Source organism: Bombus bifarius, unplaced genomic scaffold (genome assembly GCF_011952205.1).
Source record: "Bombus bifarius isolate JDL3187 unplaced genomic scaffold, Bbif_JDL3187 scf7180000007978, whole genome shotgun sequence".
Taxonomy (NCBI): domain Eukaryota; kingdom Metazoa; phylum Arthropoda; class Insecta; order Hymenoptera; family Apidae; genus Bombus; species Bombus bifarius.
This window is the reverse complement of record NW_022884363.1, coordinates 4,306,141-4,324,254: the sequence shown is the minus strand read 5'-3', so window position 1 is coordinate 4,324,254 and position 18,114 is coordinate 4,306,141. Positions and strand designations below refer to the sequence as shown.

Below are 18,114 nucleotides of genomic sequence, written 5' to 3'. Positions count from 1 at the left end.
AGGACGAAAAGATCTTTGTGACAGTTCGACGTTCAATTATAAACGAAGACCGATCTCCGAGGACGGTGTCGTCCAAGTGGCAAACCGATAAATCGACACCGTCTTATTTACGATAGCAATAAACGGCTCAGCGGTTGCCGTGGAATTCTGAATTACCGTCGGTCTGTGCGTGCGCCAACCGAATGCCAGAGACTCGCGTTCCACGATAAATAACGCGATTACCGTCGACACTCGTCGATGTAATCGATTGCACTCGGATTTCTAGGCAGTCGCGCGCAAATGAAGTCGCGCACGCCTATCCTCCCGGGTGATGGAGCACCAGGCGCCGAGAGTGTCTCGTAATGAATGGAAGGTTGATTAGGGTCGAGGGGAAGGCAATTGAAATCTTTGAAACGTTGGAAAGCTGGCTGGTAATTGGTCCCGATGGAGCAGGTTCGCGTGTCTCCGTGCAAATCAGCGAGCAACAATTTTCTTTACATAATGCAAGACAAATAACTTTCTCGGCTCGTCAGGTTGTATCCGTTAGTTCGATGAAAATGTTGAAACTCGCGATGAACCGATAGTGCGACGACGCGCTCGTTAGAATGCATTAACCGATGCGTCGAAAGAGTTTTGCGCGAGAGGATTCGCGGCTCCTATTACCAAGGTAATCTCGTAGCCGATGCATAAATGCTAATTATGTAAATTATGGTGTAACGGCTCGTTATAAATATCTACGGACGCCGATTGCAAAAAGGAAGAATTAAATTTCACCTCGGGTACGTCACCTTGCTTTTCATTCTGAAACGTTAAAGCGCATCGGCGATTATCCTCCCGAGCCTGTGGCTTCTCGGAAGAAGAAGAAAATAGCGTCTAGACGAGCCACGAAGAAGAAGATTATACTCGTTGCACGGGCACACACTTATGCGTGCCGTTGGTGTAAGGGCACCGCGATAAACGAGAACCAGTCTCTGTATCTCCTGGCAAGTGACAGCCGCCAAGGCGTGCTGTGACGCGCGAGTCTGCTCCGAGACTCCACAGTTCGGAACGACGAAAACCGCCGGCCGGATGACAACGATGACCAGGACGACGATCACGACAACGAGGACCCTCGTACGTGCTTAGGTTATGAGCTCGACCGATGAAAAAAGAGAGACACGACCATGAGATTCCCATAATCTCGTTTTTCCTCTGTGGCATTCTCATACCCACTTACCGCGAGGCGGCACCTCTGATCTATAAATTCCGAAATTCTTTTTTTCTCCATCCCTCCCTGTTTCTCTCTTTCCCCTTTTCTCTCCGTCTTTCTTACCCTCGTTGCCTTCCTTCTTCTACGTCCTGGTTCCTCCACCCGCCCTTACACTCTTGCCATCCACCCCAAACCCTGTCGCGTTTCTGTGAACGCTATGACAGCACGATGACGGGCACACAATGAGGCCATACAGAAAATAACCGCTTTTTTTTCCTCTCCTCTCTCCTTACGCGAGCTCATGTCATAATGCGGTGATTGGGGTCCATGTATACATAGGTACGTGTAATATATCTATGCACGTGATCCTGTGCCTGTACGTATACGTGCACGCACGGCCGGCAGTGTAACGTAACAGGATTCTGTCCGAGCTCACCTGGCACTTCACGAGCTTCGTCTCGATTCGAGTCCCACTGGGTTTCGGCCCTACTTCACTGAAACTCGAGCGCGACTTTCGTTCACGATCCTTGCCAACGGATTTTCCAGAGGACCGAGCGCTCACGTGGGACCTATATTCTTTTTTGTTTGTGTCCTAGCGAGTTGCTGTACCGTCGGTGTCGAGGATTCGAACGCTCAAGAAGCCGGCGGCCCAGGTGGTGGAGGAGGAGCTGGCGGTGGAGTGGCCGTTATACCCGACCGACCGCCTCTCGAGCTCGATAAACTGCCACCTTATCACGACGTCGCTCCTAGCCCTGGTACGTATCGTTCCGAACCGATCAGAAATCGCGTCGTATCGTTACACGATAGCTTCGAATACTCTGTTTAAGTCAAGTTAAATAATTTGTCTCGTGGTTCGCAACATTCGTTTATGAACAATCTTTGAACGATCTACATTGAACAGCAACAGATTATTAAAATTCCTTGCTAGAGCTCAAATATTTTGTTATTCTTTCGATATTATACCAAAGACTACGGAGTCTCGTAATATACAAATTTGATTATCCTATGCAAAGATCAATATTGAATATTAAGATGTTGAAGCTTAAGCGACTCGAGTAACTTTACCTTCCTGTTCTCTGAAACCGTGGATACTTCGACTACATACGTACAGTCGTTGGGTACTCGATAATTGACGTAAAGCAAATGAGAGATACGCGACTTGTATGGGTTGGTGTGATGTGATTCAAGGGCACAATGTGTGGTCGTGGTTAGGCTCGCGACGCGGCGGCGGTACACCGGGAGTCGTCACGACGCCTCTGTCGCTTCCGCAACACAGACGGGCGATGAATCTCCCTGTGGAGAATCACTACACCCACATGCAAACGGACGAGGCTCTCTACGCAGAACTGGACTCTCAGGCCGCGAGCTACGCGAGCGATCTCCAACTACAAATGAGAGGAAGCTCGACGTACGGTACAACTTCCGGCGGGCAGGACGACGAATACCACGAGCTAGACGCCGCGAGGTTACATCGTCATTACGGTGGAAGCAACGGGGACGAATCTTTGCAAAGGGACACGCTTCGTACACGTCACAGTAAAAGGTAAATTAATCTCTGTAATTATGTTTTTCGTGAAGTTACTTCTCTCGAGAGCTGTTATAGTCATCGTGATCGTTTTCTATCGGCAATAATAATCGCGCTGGAATACGCCCTCATGAATCTTCGAAGCACTTAACTTTAATAATTTCAATCTACAACCAGTAGTCAGCATTCCTTTCCTTTAATTGTTTTTGCGCATTAAAGCGGTACCATCGGTAATTAATTGCGTATTGATATTCGCTATGTTGTATTTCGGTCTTTTCCATTATCCATTATATATTTAACTTCGTGAAACAGTTACGACCATCTGATACCGCAAGATTTTCAATTTAACTATCGCGATTATATTTTATGGACGACTATTAAATGCTTATTTTTTGTGGCTATTTCCAGTCCAAAGTTTCCAAACGATATCGAAACCTGTCCTAGAAAGTCTCAGAAAGATCAGTTTCACACGATTCCTCTACTCTCGAAGGACAAGCATGTGCGACTGATCGTAGGACACCGACGATGACATGCAATCTCCATGTATTACGGGAAATACACCTGACTAGAATGTACCGTTAGCATGCATAATTATCCTATTAATATGCATCTCCGTTGCTCGATCGAATCTAAATATTCGAAAGGAAACGGAACATTAAAGACTGAACCTTTGCAACGTTATCACAAATATATTCAGTTAATTATCCACATATTTATTATAAAAATAAACACGAAGCAACTCGTTTAACAGACACGTGCATATACTACGAGCATGTGTTAAATAAATTCCTTTTTATAATTCCCTACAACACTGTCGGTTTAGAATTACGATGAAACCGCTTCTAAGGTATACGTCAATAATATCGAGCGTGTACCTATGTTTAATTAATCGATCAAGTTTTCAATGTTTAAGAGTCGCCGTAATACAATCTTTTCAGGTTACAAGAACCGGATTACGAAATGTACGAGAACGGACCGTCAACGCCAGTCCCGCCAGGTCAGATGCAACATCATCATCACCATCATCACCACCACAATCATCACCATCACCATCAAGACCTGCGGATCGGTAGCAGAAACGGTGACCACCCGTCGTATCAAAACACAGCGTACACCGGAAGCGACGCTGAACCGGATGGTCCAACTTTGAGCAGCGCGCCAAGCAGCGCCTACTACAGCGACCTGAGCTCGAATTCGGCGAATCAACAGATGCCTACGGCGGCGTCTTCTGGAAGCAGCACGAATCTGCATCTGAACCAACAGGGTCTAGAAACCCCTCAGTATCGTTTGGCCGCGATAAACGAGAGTTCCGTGCCTTCGGACTATATTTAGAATGAAATTTCTCCACTGTGAATTAACAACCAGTGAAAAGTTCTTTTTCGGATAATCGTGTTTCGATATCTTTCTCCACTTGTTGGAATAGTGATTCCGGAGTGTTTGATCGCGAAGATCGAAGACTGAAGCTTTGATCTGATGACGATCAGAACTCAGGAATATCTGCGTGGAATCGTGAAGAAAATAGATGATCGAGTGTATTACGTTGGATCAATGAGATGAGAAGAAAGAATTTTATGACAACGAAATTCGCGTCATCAACGCTTTGCGTGAAACGATAGTGCCATAAATATTATTTGACTTACAGTTCCACTTTCATTTCACATACTTGCAACTATTCGTCGGCTCTCGACGGTCGATACTGTCTTCAAGAATACATCGTCTGTTGCACTCAGAAGAGCAGAGCAATTCTCGCGCTATGTGAACCAAACTTGCGTAACGAAATTTTATATTACGTATATAATGTTGTTATTGTTCTTCTCTCAGGGAATGACCGTTCATAGAGAAAATTAGTCTGCGGACTTATTAATGATCTAATACGTTACGAGTATTAGCCTTATTATTGTAACGCGGCAACGGGACAATAGATTCGCGAGCGTTACTCGGTCTTCGGCAGTTTTGATCTATTGATCGAATTCGTTCGCGCACGCGAAACGAAAAGGTCTCCTCGAGAAGGCAACGGGAGCACGAAGCAGCGAATGCACGAAACCGATTGGAATGAAGTCGTTTCGGGGAACAGGTGTTTCGTAATTTGACGTTCGAGGGCTTTCAGTCAGCGCTCTCAACTACATCCGCTTTGCTTTTGCATTTCGAGCGAATGGCATGGACTGCTTCGATGGTATTCTCCTTTCTCTCCTGCACGATATCTTTTCTCCGCTGTTTCGAAATTCTTGTACCTTTTTCAAATAACTTCGACTCCTCCGATAGAAAGAATATTTGCCATTGAATTGTGCGAATATTTCCGTTACATTGCTTTGCATTTTTAACGTTCAATTTCTAAACTGAGATTTTAATAGGAAATCATTTTCACAAACTATCTCGTACTGATATAAGATTCTAATAGCTACGTATTAATTTCCCTGATTATCCGGATCAATTTTATATGAGACCAATGGATGTGTTGATATCTATAAACGTAAAACATAAATCATATCACGGATTTAAAAAATAAAATAGATATTACATCATCAGAGAACTCGTTTCAACGAGGGCGACTGTTTCACAGCATCGCGCGACGGTGTTCGCCACTGAATCGTTAAACAGGATTCGGGCGCTCCGTCAGGCTCAATCGTTTATCTTCGACCCTCGTTCGACCGCAGAATTAATTCGTTTCACCCGATTCGGCAGGACTCGTTTAATCGACGCCGTCGTGTTCTCTTAATTACCTTCCCTCGGACAGGCTCGATTGTTTCTTCGACAGAACACGAACTGGAAGAGACGTTTTGCATCGAGATTCTGCACCGCGCCCGCGTTTACGTCTTTCATTTGTATCTCACCTGCGCCTACCTGTCGCCACGAGATTACACTACACACCTTCCACGTTTACTTATCGCGTCATCCCTTTAACCAACGAAGCTCTTTTTTTCTTACATTTATGCGAATCCTCTCGCAAGCTTTTAATTAACATGAAAACTTAAGCGACCATTCTGTAAGTCCGAGTACAACGTCGTTAACATATCATAGACGTTTGTGGTAAAAATTCATACTTTTACAAGTGCGATTAATCCTGCTGTATTTCTCATTCTTTCTTCACGTTTCTTCAGATATCTTTTTTTTCTTTTGGAACACTTTATAAATGTATAAACGTGCATAGTTCATTCATTAAAATAAGCCTCTCAGAAGCTAAACCGGTCACTTCTTGTAAATTCTTGAATTTCATTGCATAAATAATATAATTGATGTTCAATTTTCAAAAAACAGATGGTTTAACTCATAAGATTGCGTATCACAACGAAATGGTATAAATAACGGCAAGTTGTTACGTAGATTTAAAGAAATAACGTCCGTAACATCAATCTCTTGTACTGTTTAGTTTATGAGAATGATCAGTGCGACTTCTGAATGATTCAAATTAAGGAAACTACCTACGCGAACTACACGCGAGAAAAAGAAGCTCGACAAGTAGAGATAAGAGTAATGCATGTCAAGCGTCCATGACAGTTGCCACGTTCACTGGAACTCCCGAAATGCGAAAAGTACATACTTTTTTTTCTCTCAATCGTCCGTGTATCCCGGTAAGCCAACGTAAATTACGTCAGTACTACCGTGAGCTCATAAATTACCGCGGCCCTCCGGTTCGTTGTACACAAAGAAACGCGATGTTTCGTTGGCCGAAAAACCATTCCGCGGTGCGGAATCATTCACAGCTCTCTGCCACTTAACTATACACACCGAAGAGAACGCGGAGCGTGCAACAACAGATGCAACAATGCACTGCCTCGTGGCCACGCAATAATTAATTGCGCCCTCGCAGCCACAATGGCGATAGGGAGAGCCGGCGGTGCTTGGCGCATTATTTCCCCGAAAAAAATCCCACGAACGCGGCGCGTTGTCGGATGGGTAGGCTCTTATCGTGGTCGTGTTACGCGAACAGGAACGGTATTATGGAATTCGTTGGTGCCTCCGCTTAATTAAGGCCCGATTTTCTCCGCCAGGATCTTCCGCATTTAAGCGACGAGCTTGTATCGGTCAAACTCGCGAGCGATTTGCAGCTGCGCACCAGCATACCTTTGTCTCCTTGCTTAACAGTTACTTAGGAGCATCTTCGAAAATGAAGCGTACAAAGCAACAAGCTTCGTTTACTTACAATATTTCCAAAAGTCTAGAAATTCTTCGAACTAAACGAAAATCTATCCGGGAAATGATTAAGAACCTTAAAAGCGTATTGTCGTCTTAGCCGACAGTAAGAAAATCGACAGCGCAGCAGGATCGTGAGAATTTATCTCGTTGAATTGTCGCGAATTTCTCGATTGTCTCCTTACTCGATACAAAGACGATACGGAGAACGTGGCGAAGCACGCGTCTAGGATGCAGCGAAAGGAATACGGGGTCGTAAGGACGTTCGGACCCGCCCTAGCTGAATACACACTATCTTCGCCCCTGCTACGGGATATATAAATTATACATGTAAATATACGGGCGTCCGGGCCGAGAAAGATCGAACCGTGAGATATCGAGATATGTGTTGGCGACCCGCACACCTCGCCTCCTACTTTCACCTCTTTTTGCTCGTTTTCTACTCTCGTCCCCCTTCCAAAGGTTACGCTAGCACGCACGCATAAACTCACGCATCTACGTGCCTATGGCGAATACCTTTGTCCCCGCTGCCACCGAAACGTCCTTATGCCCGCGTGCACGCATGCCGTTCCCGCTAATTCCTATGCATTTTTCGAATTACCGGTGAAATCACGGCAGACCCAGCGTTCCTCGTTCCCCGTGGCGTTCCCACACCGGAAAAATGTTCGTGGAATGAAACCCCCTGCACGGCTGAATTGTTCGCCGGCTGCTTTCAGCGCATCGCGTACTGTCCTCTTGAAACTCGATTCGCTGAAAACCGCCAAGAGCTTTTTCACGAACGGACCAACGAATTTGCGAATAAAGTTTCTTAAACGAGAGCACTGTGAATCAATATCGTTATGTACAACCTGTAAGAAGTCGTTTAATCGGATACTAAGTAAAGTGTCGCAGAAATGAAAAAATTCCGTTCAATCATTTATGTAATATTCTCTATAAAGTGGTGCAATACGGTGTGTCGAAACTCTTATTGCGTAGAGAACTATTACCGATCGATTAAAATCAAATGCATCATTACGAAACAGACAGTAAACTAGCGGTTTATCTTGGAAACGCGATTTCGATCGCGACACTTTAAGGTACAAATCGTGGAGAACGGAAAAACTACGGTCACCTTGTATCGATATGATATTTATACTGGTAAACAAAAAACTGGTATTGAGATTTTATTGCACCAACGACAACGTTCCTGACACAAATGCACGATTTACTATCGAATTTGTATTTTCTATGTGATGTGATGTTTCTTGCCTATAACTTTTGTAACTATAGTGAGAGGATAAGATGTAATATAGCGATCTAGCAAAGTTCAATGCGAAAAATAATGTATAAAATCGAAACGAACGTGTGAAACTGTAAAAATAAGAAAATTTATAAGTTGCTTGTATTGTAATTAGTGTTAATCTTATTATTGACATGAAACGGTGCTAAAAATGAATTGTCATACTTGCGATTAAATTATTTATATTTTCAAATTTCTGAAAAGATTAGAAATATTTTCTTCATTCCCTATCAAAGTTGTTACATGAAAATATCAAATTATTATAAACTTTCAGGAATTTTTATTGTAATGTTTGACAATTCTACAGTACAACAGAGTATTAAGTTTTCGTTTAGAATAAGTGCTGACGCGACTTGTACATAACGTGGCAAATTGTAAAGAAAGAAAACTATTTTATTTTCATGTATATAATCGTGAAGCGCTTGTGTGCATGAATAAACTTATTCTGTGCGCAATTAAGTCGACTATTGTGACCAATTTTTAAAGGCATTGCACTTTTTTGTATGTAAGAAATTGTACAGTGAATAAAGACAAATTCCATATCTACAGACAGCTTCTATCAATTAATAAATATGTTTTGCGAATTTTTTTAAATTATTACTAACAAAAAAAATAACATTACATTACTAATAATAGTACAGTTATTCTATTACAATTAATGTGTTACGCGCATTCCCGCCAGCTTCCATCCGATCAAATAGAAATCAACATAATTCCTATATTCGACTTATTAAGTTGTGGAAAGCGTAAAAAACACTCCGATTTTCCTCCAGTCGGTATGTCAGAACCTAATTCAATTTAATGTCATATCTATACTATTCTTATTCAATGGTCTGGAGCCTATGTGTATTCACAGACAAAGTACATAGTCGGTGATATATACTCATACCACATATGGGATTACAGACGAGGTCGGTGATGGGAGTCATTTTTCACATTCTGAAATACTGACCTTGCGAGGAATCAAATTTGATTTGGATTTTAATTTTAATTCCTACCACTAGATGAGTTGTTATCTTTTTCTATGCTGAACCGATATTAGCGAAAATGTTACAAAAGATATAAGAGAGTTCGGTAGCCCTCGAACAATTTTAGCAATAGGGAATTGGATATTAGATCTATGTTACGTATTGTGTATGGTCGTACATCTGTTATATTATTGTACGTACACAATATATAAGTACGAAGTATACAAACTTCGCTGGATAGCACGTGAATTTATTCAGGTTATGTTACAATATAGACTCTAGTTATGTGATTGTACTAAATGATTAAAATATTTATTAAATTAACTTCCTTATGAATTGTAGTAAATGTTAATAACAAATAATATGAAATTCTCTACTAGTTCAATAAAATCTTGTGCTGCCCGTATTGGGACGTTAACAGAATTTGAAAGAATTCCTAATGCCATTTTTGAAACTCCTCTTGCTCTTATTTATACAAAGGTAAAATTTAATAATTTGAAATCTAACGGAAATATTTTATTTAATATTTTATTTTTATTAGGGAGGTTGTGTGCCGCATTTAACTAAGGATGTTTTTAAAATGGTTACTTCAGACCCACAAATGTTATCCGTTTCTCTGTCTTCCACGTATTTAATGCTGGAATCAATGAAGGATAATAATGTTAATTTTGCAAATTTTGTGGGTATGAAGGTACATACTGTTATTATACATTTTTAGTTACGTAAATTTTACTTATAAAGTTTTAAGTTTTATATTAAAAAGATATTTTGTTTAGGAGTACATTAATTTTGTTACAATACATGACCCAGCCTATACAACGCCTTCAGGTTTTCGAGAAGCTAATTCTATTCCCATATGGACAAGAGGTGGAAAACTTACATTAACACCCAATATGTATATGAATGTTATTGAAACATTTAAACCAGACATGTATGTTGCTTTGTGTGATGGAGATACTAATATCAATAGTAGTAAAAAAAGAGTATCAAATTCTGTACAAAATAGCATGACATTCTTTGATCAATGTTTTACTAAACATTCTTCATCTGAAGCATTGAAGTCCTCTGAAATATTAGGTGCAATTGAAGGTGGTTATGATAAAGGTGCTAGAACAAAATCAATAAATTATTTAAAAACTAAACCTGTAATAGGATATGTGATTGATGGATTGCATAATAATGGACCAGATGTAAAGAATATACCATCAGAACAAATCAGAGAAATAGTACAACACACAATTGTAAGTTAGAAATCACCTATTATTATATATTATGTTTCTTCATGAAATATACTTATTTCAGAATCTTTTACCTCCTGAAAAGCTTAAGGTATCAGTGGGATGTTGGAATCCCCTTACAGTATTAGACCTTGTTGAATTAGGTACAGATATATTTGATACTTCATACCCTTATATAATTACTGAAAATTTAAGAGCTTTAACTTTCCTATGTGATCATGATGACTGTAATAATGTAGGTCATACAATATCATTTACAGAAGAAAGGTAATGTAAAACTAAATATATAATCATTTTTTCATTTTCATAACAAATATTTTACAGCAGATATGCGGATGACTTTTCTCCAATATGTTCTCACTGTGAATGTCTAACATGTAAAAATCATACCAAAGCATATCTATATCATCTGTGTAATGTTAAGGAAATGCTTGGTACTGTTCTTTTAATGATGTAAGTTCTAATTACATACTGATATTGCAGATAATTAATTAATATTATTATGTATGAATATACGCATTGATTTATATTTTCAGACACAATGTACACCAATATCTCGAATTTTTTAAGATTATTCGAGAGAGCATAAAATGTGGCATTCTTGATGATTGCAAAAAGAAAATTAATTTAAAATTTAAGCAAGGCAATGTCGCTGAAGCAGATGAACCTACAAATATAAAAGAAACTAAATCTTCTAGTTCATAACACAGCTTTAAAAAAGTATTAATATTTAATGATGAATTATTTTTACATTCTACTTTTATAAAACTATGATATAATTCTTATTAGTATAGATTTGATGAAATAATAATTATTCAGGTAAAAAATTGGGATCTAAATAATTATAAGAAGAGTTACTGAAACTCTGTGGAAAGTAATCTAAATCATAACTTCTAGTATACAGAGGTGGTTTTATAGGGAGTAGTCTATGTAACGTATCATGTAATGGTTTCTCAGCCTCTAATTGCGCTACAGCGCAATCACCACATAAATCAATTTCATTTTGGCATTCTGTGCAATGCCATCTTGTACCTGTTAGAGGATCTTCTCCACAAACTGAACACTGTAAAAATAAACCATTAAGCTTTAAATTCTTCTAATTTGCTCTAACACCTGTACATACCTTATATCCAACATGTTTATACACGGGAGACGAATTTTGTTCTTTCTCCATTTTTACTTGTTTTAGTAATTCTATATGCCTCAATTCAGGATTGTCATCAATAATACTATTTCCAGCATCATCTTCCTATAAATATAAATAATGAAATAAATGGTGGAAACTTAAATTTTCACTAGAGTACAGAATTGTAGCAACACATACAGATTCTTCTGTAATTGCCTGTTCCTTGCTTTCATCAGGTATTGTAAAAGAAATATCTTGATGGGGAAAAAATGTAGAACGTCTAAATAATGAGTAGTTATTACGTTGATGTCTATGACCCATTCCTTTTTTCACATCTAATTTCATTTTGGGGCCTCGACCAGGTATAGGTAATCCAGCCCTTAAGAGTTTAATAAAGTATTTCTGGACTCTGCTAGACACTTGTTTTGGAGTTCTATTACCTATTAAAAAGAATAAATAGTAACGTACAAACATAACAAAAATGATATTCTTAATAATATACCTAAAGCATTAGCTATTTTAGTCCATCTTCTCATTTCTACATCCTCTGGTGGGTATTCAATTAAAAGTTCTTCTAATCTTCTTTGTTCTTCCACTGTCCATAATTGATTGAAGGTCTCTGGTTTACTCTCATCAAAAGCACGTCCTCTTACTAAAATCTAATTATATTCAAGTCAGTACATATGCATGTATATGAAATATATATATATAACATAACATACTTTTCCATTCTCTTGTTCTGATTTTGTTTGTATGTGAGGCAAAATATGTCCATGCCTTGTTTGTGGTCTCATTCGCATATCAGGTGGAGCTACGTTATATTGTGCCCAATCAATATAAGGGATTTCTGCAATTTTTTGTGGCCCTGGTAATTCTGGTAGCTCACCATTTTGTATCTGAGCTACGAAAGATATTGGATCTTTCAATGCTTTAGAACGAATTGATAAAAGTTTGTCAAGATCTTCTATAGCTTGAACTCGTTGTGCTTCAAGAATAACAATTGTTTTTAAAAGAGTAGTATAATCTTTATTTCCTTTTAATGCTAAGTGATCAGATTCGAAATAAAATTCACTAGGCTCTTCGTCATGACTTTTTTTTTCTTCGTCTTCCATCGCTACTTAATACTTAGTGTGCTAGACAGGTTATACGTACATTCACTACACGTTCACTGTAGCATATTAACCTTAATCATCTGTCAAACAAAATAACGAATAACGAGTAGAACATCAAATAAAATCAATGTAGATTTATTTATTCTAATTATTATTGCATTTTCAATGCAATGCAAATTTGATTTAGAATATAAACGATTGAGTGCAAAATAATACTGGAATATTTTCGCAAAATTATTTCAGAACGCATGCTCTTCGTTATGAACTCAAAAGCACGTGTTGTAAATATTAATTTAAATATAAATATTATATAAGATAAAATTGTGTGATATTATGTACCTTATTTTTATATTCTTTTTTTTGCAAATATTTTAATTGTATTGCAATATATTTATATAAATTGTATTTTAATTATAAACAAGAAGTTGAAAAAATTTATAAACAATACATAAAAATTATTCAACGTTATGGATAAAAGTATTGTATAATATATATATAATACTGTATATTATATAGATATTAAGTAATTCTTAAAAAAGGCCTACATATGCACGCCATGCGAAATGTATATATCATCCTTGCGTTTTTTTTAAATTTATTTTATTACAAATATACTTTCAATAAAATTACATGAGGAATAACACAAAGAATATTCCTAAGCGTAATTATCGGTGGAAGAGTATGGAAATAATGAGGCCACCAAAAAATGTGCGCTGAAGAGATATTACTTCCTATCGTATTACCATTGTTTCACGAAGTTCGACTGGAATTCGAATTCCACTATCTTATCGAATAACTTCTTGTAACAAAATCGAACAATACACTTCAAAACATGACTGATTACTGATTACCAAAAGATGACGCACGTGCCCCTACCGATATCTTTGGGTTTGTAAATTTTGTGTAAACAGTTCTTTTAACGTTTATCAATTATGAGGCAGTTATTCGTTGGTCGCGAGAGAAACGCATCTTGTCCACGGCAACTCTTCATGAAACGTAATCTTTTATCTAAGATATTTATAAGCTTCGTTTTTATATTTGTACGGTCACTTTTAAACTCGTTTAATCTGATAGTTTAGCTACCGATCATCAAAGATATCGGTACCATGATCAGAGTACATAGTACTCTTATCAGGGGAACCAATGCACGCCTGTAAAAACAAGCGACTAGCTGACCCGCTAACACTTCAGTTTCGTTCTGGACATCTTCTGGTAACGTCACAACTGCCTTCGATCCGGCTCTAAGACACGAGGAAGCCGATTCATGCCTTCGTTACACCGATTGAACGTAGAGCCGATCGAAGGCGGTCTAAAAGTCAGACGTACAGCTCGCGCGATGTATATTTGAATTCAAGAAGAAAACGTTTTGATATAGTGCTAGTGAATTGGATAATACGTGGTAATCGGTACTCGTTAAGAATTTAGTTGAAGCTTGGCAAAATGGGACAAGTCGAGGAAAAAGGAAATGAAAGAATTGCGCTAAAACGAGAGCTAGGTCTTTTTAGCGCAGTAAGCATCATCGTGGCTGTTATGATCGGTATGAAACCAATATAAAAGCGTGACATTAAATAACAAGTGTTTTCTTCCGGTACCAACACAAAGTTTGTTGTATAGAGTCAGCCGGCAGAAATTATTGATTTTACTCTTTTTATTTTCTTCTTTCCTGCACTCTTGACATAAGTTAACAGTTTAATCAATTCTATTCGATTTATTAATGAATTCGTCGGATAATTTCCGAAGGTCAGAAATACGGTATGCATTATCAGCATATGTTTTCTATATTCTACTTACATAATGAAATTGCAATCCTTCCAGCATAAAATGCTCGAACAGTGAACTTTCATGTAGATAGAATTTCGTTGATACTTGTCATTCGGCATTAATATTTTTTTTAAATAAGAGTATTTATATGTAGAAGGCATATTTAAACCATCCTATTATGTTACAATACAATATTTAACATAAAAATGATATAAATGCAAAATTTGTTTGAAACATAAACTGCGAGAACGATTACGTGATAAAACTTTACTATGTGTAAAAGTATCACCACATTTGAGCAGATAATAGTAAATTAAATGTTAGTGTTAGTGTATTTTAAAAATGATAACAGGTGTTACCGTATGAATTTATTGACGAATGTACAACACTCTCGTGATCGTTTCTAAAGATACTTCGCTCCTCTCATCTTGTCAATTCTTGATACGATCGATATAATATCGTGAAATGAACTATGTACATTTCATCTTTAACGTTTTGTTACAAATAATATTTATTTTCGATTTAGCCGATATTAATGTAATAATTAATAACGAACAACAATTACGACATTCAAAGAATGGCAAAGGTCCAATAGAAATCCAGCAGCAATAGAAATCCCTTTGACAACCGAACACATGTTAAGAATAGTTGACTGTAATTGCATTATTGTGTGGGCTTGAATAAGCTTAAGCTTTATACTTACGGCGATATAACGTATCTGCTTCAATAGCCATTCAAAGCTTTGCCCGATACTTTCACATAGTGTTCCTTTGACGGGAAGAGTTATTTTTTTAATCGCTTAAGTATTCGTTAGTTACATCGGCTATTAGATTTCATTTGATAATTGCATGATTTTATTATATGCTGTAAATATGTATGATGTAGCCATTATAGTTAACTATAGTTATTTAATGTTGCATTGTATATCTGTATATATCTTATTTAACTTCACTAGCTTTTTAAGTAAACATTAGCTTAAAAAAGTATTTCCAGCAAGTATCCCATGCGAATTTTAGAAGTTTTACAGAAATATTTTTCGAGTTCACAAATAGAATAAGTGTACTTTAGCCTCGATATTTATCTGTATCATTTCAGTACAATCAGATGAAGCTTCTCAAACAATATCTACATTACCCTGGTATAATCCAACCAATCTAAGTTAAAATCGTATTAGTAGAAATTGAGAACAAATATACACATGGTGTACATATTGCAGTCTCTTTTAGATTAATCCTCAATTCCTTCTGTTTGAAAGTCAAATATAATTATATGTTGTATTTTTGCACAATAAGAAATAAAACCTGACGTAACGTTTTGGTAATTACGGGCAGAGCTTTGACGCGATTACGAATCAAGGGGGTTAATCAAGGTTAATTGCTGACCCACGCGCTCGAGTATTACGAGACATCTTCTTTGCAGGCTGACAAATCTATCATACTTACCATTTATCTATGAATATAAGATTACTTTTATCATTAAAATTTGGTCTACAATTTATAAACCAAATAATATTTTATACCGTTAAAATGGTCGAGATTACGAATTCCGTCGTAACTTCCGAGCTATTTATATCTCTACGCTGTACAAATAGAATAAAAAAGAAGAGTTCTTTTAAATGTAAGGAAGTTATGTTGCTTGTATTTTATTTTTCTTTCAAAGTACATTATATTATTTCATATGACCATGACTCTTACTACATACATCGTATAGAGAAACCAATTAGTAATAAACTGATAACAGTTACTCTGATAAGGATCGATCTTATTTGTTTCGTAAATATTACTTTTACGTTATTGTTACAAATGAAATTACGCGTGATATTCGTTTTAATCAAGGAATTATTTTTCCTTCAAGGTTCTGGAATTTTCGTGTCTCCAACCAGCGCTCTCGAAAGATCAGGATCCGTTGGATTTTGTCTAATCGTTTGGACTACTTGTGGCGTTCTGTCTCTACTAGGGGCTCTCGCATTCGCCGAATTAAGTACAGTCGTACCACGATCTGGAGCTGAATATGCATATTTTATCGAAGCTTTTTCACCTTTGCATCAGTATGCCGGACAGATACCAGCTTTTATATGTTCTTGGGTTTACGTATTACTATTACGACCTGCAGAAGTGGCGGTAGTTATGTTGACATTCGCTGAGTATAGCGTACAACCGTTCTCCGGATATTTAAGCAATCTTCCTGAAGAATCAATGCTTGAATTGAAAAAGCTCATAGCAATCTTGGCTCTGGGATTGATCACATATATCAATTTAACCAGCGTAAAATTATACGTGAAAGTTCAAAATATATTCACCGTATGTAAAGTAGTTGCGTGCATTTTCGTAATCAGTGGTGGAATATGGTGGTTATGCACCGGTCATACGGAATTATTGAAGAAGCCGTTTGATGGTACTACCGATTCGCCTGGTAACGTGGCGTTAGCCTTTTACAGTGGATTATGGGCTTACGACGGGTGGACTTCCGCTGCAATCGTTACGGAAGAGATCCAGAAGCCGGAAGTTAATATTCTTAGGAGTATTCTAATTGCGGTTCCCTTGATTACCGTTTTATACGTTTCGATGAATTTAATGTACATGGCTGCCTTAACGATACCAGAAATGGTAAGCGCACCAGCTGTAGCAGTTCTCTGGGCGGAAAAAGTTCTGCCCTCCTGGTTGAGCTTTGTAATACCTCTGGGTGTTGCTTTATCTACTTTTGGATGCAGTCTTAGTATTCAATTTGGAGTATCCAGACTCTGTTACGTAGCCGGAAGTGAAGGCCACGTACCCAGAGTTTTTAGCTATGTGCATATTGCGAAAATGACTCCATCTGCAGCAGTAGCGTTTCAAGGATTGCTTACGTTATTTTGTATGCTTTTGGGAGATATTATCGCACTTATCGAATTTGCAAGTTTCTTGACGTGGGTATTCTATGGACTTGCGATGTTGTCGTTAATAATTATGCGACGAACGAAACCAGATGCATCCAGACCGTACGCAGTACCAATTCTGATACCATGGCTGGTATTGCTTGTTTCTATCTTCCTGGCTGTAACACCGATCGTACACGAACCCTCACCCAAATACCTGTTTGCACTGCTATTTATTCTTGGTGGTATTGGTATCTACCATACGTACGTGTACAAGAAAGTTAGAAGTATTTTGGCAAGTGAGTATTGCAAAAAAAAAATGTTTCAAAGCATTTTTAATTATTTTATTCTGTATTACTAGTAAATTTTTACTTGTTGCTTTTCAGTGAGAATCACATACTTGATCCAAGCATTATGTCTAGTTGTTGCTCCAGATAAAGAAAACTGATGACATTTCATTTCATACCTAATTGTACATATCCTAAGATCATTTTCGTTATTAATATGACTTAGGTTGAAATATATTTAATAACTCATTTAAGAGATTTAGACTTTGAACAATAATATAAGTCGAAACATAGAGAAAGATACATTGTATTATATAATATTAAATAACAGTTTTATTCATTTTTATTCATTTTCATAAAAAAAATTCCATGTTTCTATAAAATTAATAATTAGTTTAAATATGTAACAAATTTTTATATTTGTGCAGTATTGTAAAGCATTTTTAACATAACTACGAAGATATAATAAATATCGACTATAGCACAGAATTGAATAAAATAATTTAATTGTACAATAGTGTGAAACATATTTAAAATGTAAATGTCGAGTATTTATTATATCTTTACATACTTTATATATCACAATAATGTAATATCAAATTCTTTAGTAACATTGATATTTTAATATTATGACAACAATAAATATTATTAAAGTTAATTATAAC

General features: G+C 37.3%; 4 protein-coding genes across 10 annotated transcripts in view; 3 read left to right on the top strand and 1 right to left on the bottom strand.

Moving 5' to 3' along the window:
* The window catches only part of LOC117204456 (TSC22 domain family protein 1), a 97,234-nt gene extending 88,583 nt beyond the window's left edge, over window positions 1-8,651 (top strand). For 2 of the 3 annotated variants that reach the window (XM_033441869.1, XM_033441866.1), the window contains exons 5-7: window positions 1,765-1,923; window positions 2,357-2,711; window positions 3,632-8,651. In XM_033441869.1, the coding sequence (XP_033297760.1) occupies window positions 1,765-1,923; window positions 2,357-2,711; window positions 3,632-4,025 (908 nt within the window). In that variant the 3' untranslated portion in view covers window positions 4,026-8,651. The remainder of the gene's footprint in view (window positions 1-1,764; window positions 1,924-2,356; window positions 2,712-3,631) is intronic. The other variant, XM_033441867.1, reaches the window with a different exon arrangement.
* A 514-nt stretch (window positions 8,652-9,165) lies between these two features.
* Window positions 9,166-11,032, top strand: LOC117204335 (queuine tRNA-ribosyltransferase accessory subunit 2). Of its 3 annotated transcripts, XM_033441618.1 has the most exons (7): window positions 9,166-9,279; window positions 9,493-9,551; window positions 9,613-9,762; window positions 9,848-10,312; window positions 10,374-10,576; window positions 10,634-10,762; window positions 10,846-11,032. In XM_033441618.1, the coding sequence occupies exons 3-7, from the start codon at window positions 9,652-9,654 to the stop codon at window positions 11,012-11,014; spliced, it is 1,077 nt and encodes a 358-aa protein (XP_033297509.1). In that variant the 5' UTR covers window positions 9,166-9,279; window positions 9,493-9,551; window positions 9,613-9,651; the 3' UTR covers window positions 11,015-11,032. The 3 variants fall into 3 exon arrangements, with proteins under 3 accessions (XP_033297509.1, XP_033297508.1, XP_033297507.1); XM_033441617.1 differs by having other exon boundaries at window positions 9,265-9,551; window positions 10,637-10,762; XM_033441616.1 differs by having other exon boundaries at window positions 9,265-9,551.
* LOC117204336 (ZZ-type zinc finger-containing protein 3) lies at window positions 11,002-13,432 on the bottom strand. Of its 2 annotated transcripts, none has more exons than XM_033441619.1 (6): window positions 13,291-13,432; window positions 12,158-12,627; window positions 11,938-12,094; window positions 11,634-11,875; window positions 11,433-11,558; window positions 11,002-11,372 (listed from the first exon to the last, which is right to left on the bottom strand). In XM_033441619.1, exons 2-6 carry the CDS (start codon window positions 12,545-12,547, stop codon window positions 11,121-11,123), a joined length of 1,167 nt encoding a protein of 388 aa, XP_033297510.1. In that variant the 5' UTR covers window positions 12,548-12,627; window positions 13,291-13,432; the 3' UTR covers window positions 11,002-11,120. The 2 variants fall into 2 exon arrangements, with proteins under 2 accessions (XP_033297510.1, XP_033297511.1); XM_033441620.1 differs by having other exon boundaries at window positions 12,158-12,603; window positions 13,291-13,431.
* Window positions 13,433-13,562: 130 nt separating this feature from the next.
* Window positions 13,563-17,795, top strand: LOC117204334 (b(0,+)-type amino acid transporter 1-like). 2 transcript variants are annotated; one of them, XM_033441615.1, is made up of 3 exons: window positions 13,563-14,084; window positions 16,163-17,461; window positions 17,549-17,795. In XM_033441615.1, exons 1-3 carry the CDS (start codon window positions 13,988-13,990, stop codon window positions 17,608-17,610), a joined length of 1,458 nt encoding a protein of 485 aa, XP_033297506.1. In that variant the 5' UTR covers window positions 13,563-13,987; the 3' UTR covers window positions 17,611-17,795. The 2 variants fall into 2 exon arrangements, with proteins under 2 accessions (XP_033297506.1, XP_033297505.1); XM_033441614.1 differs by lacking the exon at window positions 13,563-14,084 and adding an exon at window positions 15,563-15,925.
* Window positions 17,796-18,114: the final 319 nt, after the last annotated feature.

What these genes read in the sequence shown, in the direction of transcription:
- LOC117204335 (XM_033441616.1), top strand. Translation starts at nt 9,417, where the DNA reads ATGTTAATAACAAATAATATGAAATTCTCTACTAGTTCAATAAAATCT. An exon ending in TTGCTCTTATTTATACAAAG is followed by an intron (nt 9,552 to 9,612) that starts GTAAAATTTAAT and finishes TATTTTTATTAG; the next exon opens with GGAGGTTGTGTGCCGCATTT. An exon ending in AAATAGTACAACACACAATT is followed by an intron (nt 10,313 to 10,373) that starts GTAAGTTAGAAA and finishes TACTTATTTCAG; the next exon opens with AATCTTTTACCTCCTGAAAA.
- LOC117204336 (XM_033441619.1), bottom strand. Translation starts at nt 12,547, where the DNA reads ATGGAAGACGAAGAAAAAAAAAGTCATGACGAAGAGCCTAGTGAATTT. An exon ending in CAGAACAAGAGAATGGAAAA is followed by an intron (nt 12,095 to 12,157) that starts GTATGTTATGTT and finishes GAATATAATTAG; the next exon opens with ATTTTAGTAAGAGGACGTGC. An exon ending in TAAAATAGCTAATGCTTTAG is followed by an intron (nt 11,876 to 11,937) that starts GTATATTATTAA and finishes TCTTTTTAATAG; the next exon opens with GTAATAGAACTCCAAAACAA.
- LOC117204334 (XM_033441614.1), top strand. Translation starts at nt 15,760, where the DNA reads ATGAATATAAGATTACTTTTATCATTAAAATTTGGTCTACAATTTATA. An exon ending in AAAGAAGAGTTCTTTTAAAT is followed by an intron (nt 15,926 to 16,162) that starts GTAAGGAAGTTA and finishes TTTTCCTTCAAG; the next exon opens with GTTCTGGAATTTTCGTGTCT. An exon ending in AGTTAGAAGTATTTTGGCAA is followed by an intron (nt 17,462 to 17,548) that starts GTGAGTATTGCA and finishes GTTGCTTTTCAG; the next exon opens with TGAGAATCACATACTTGATC.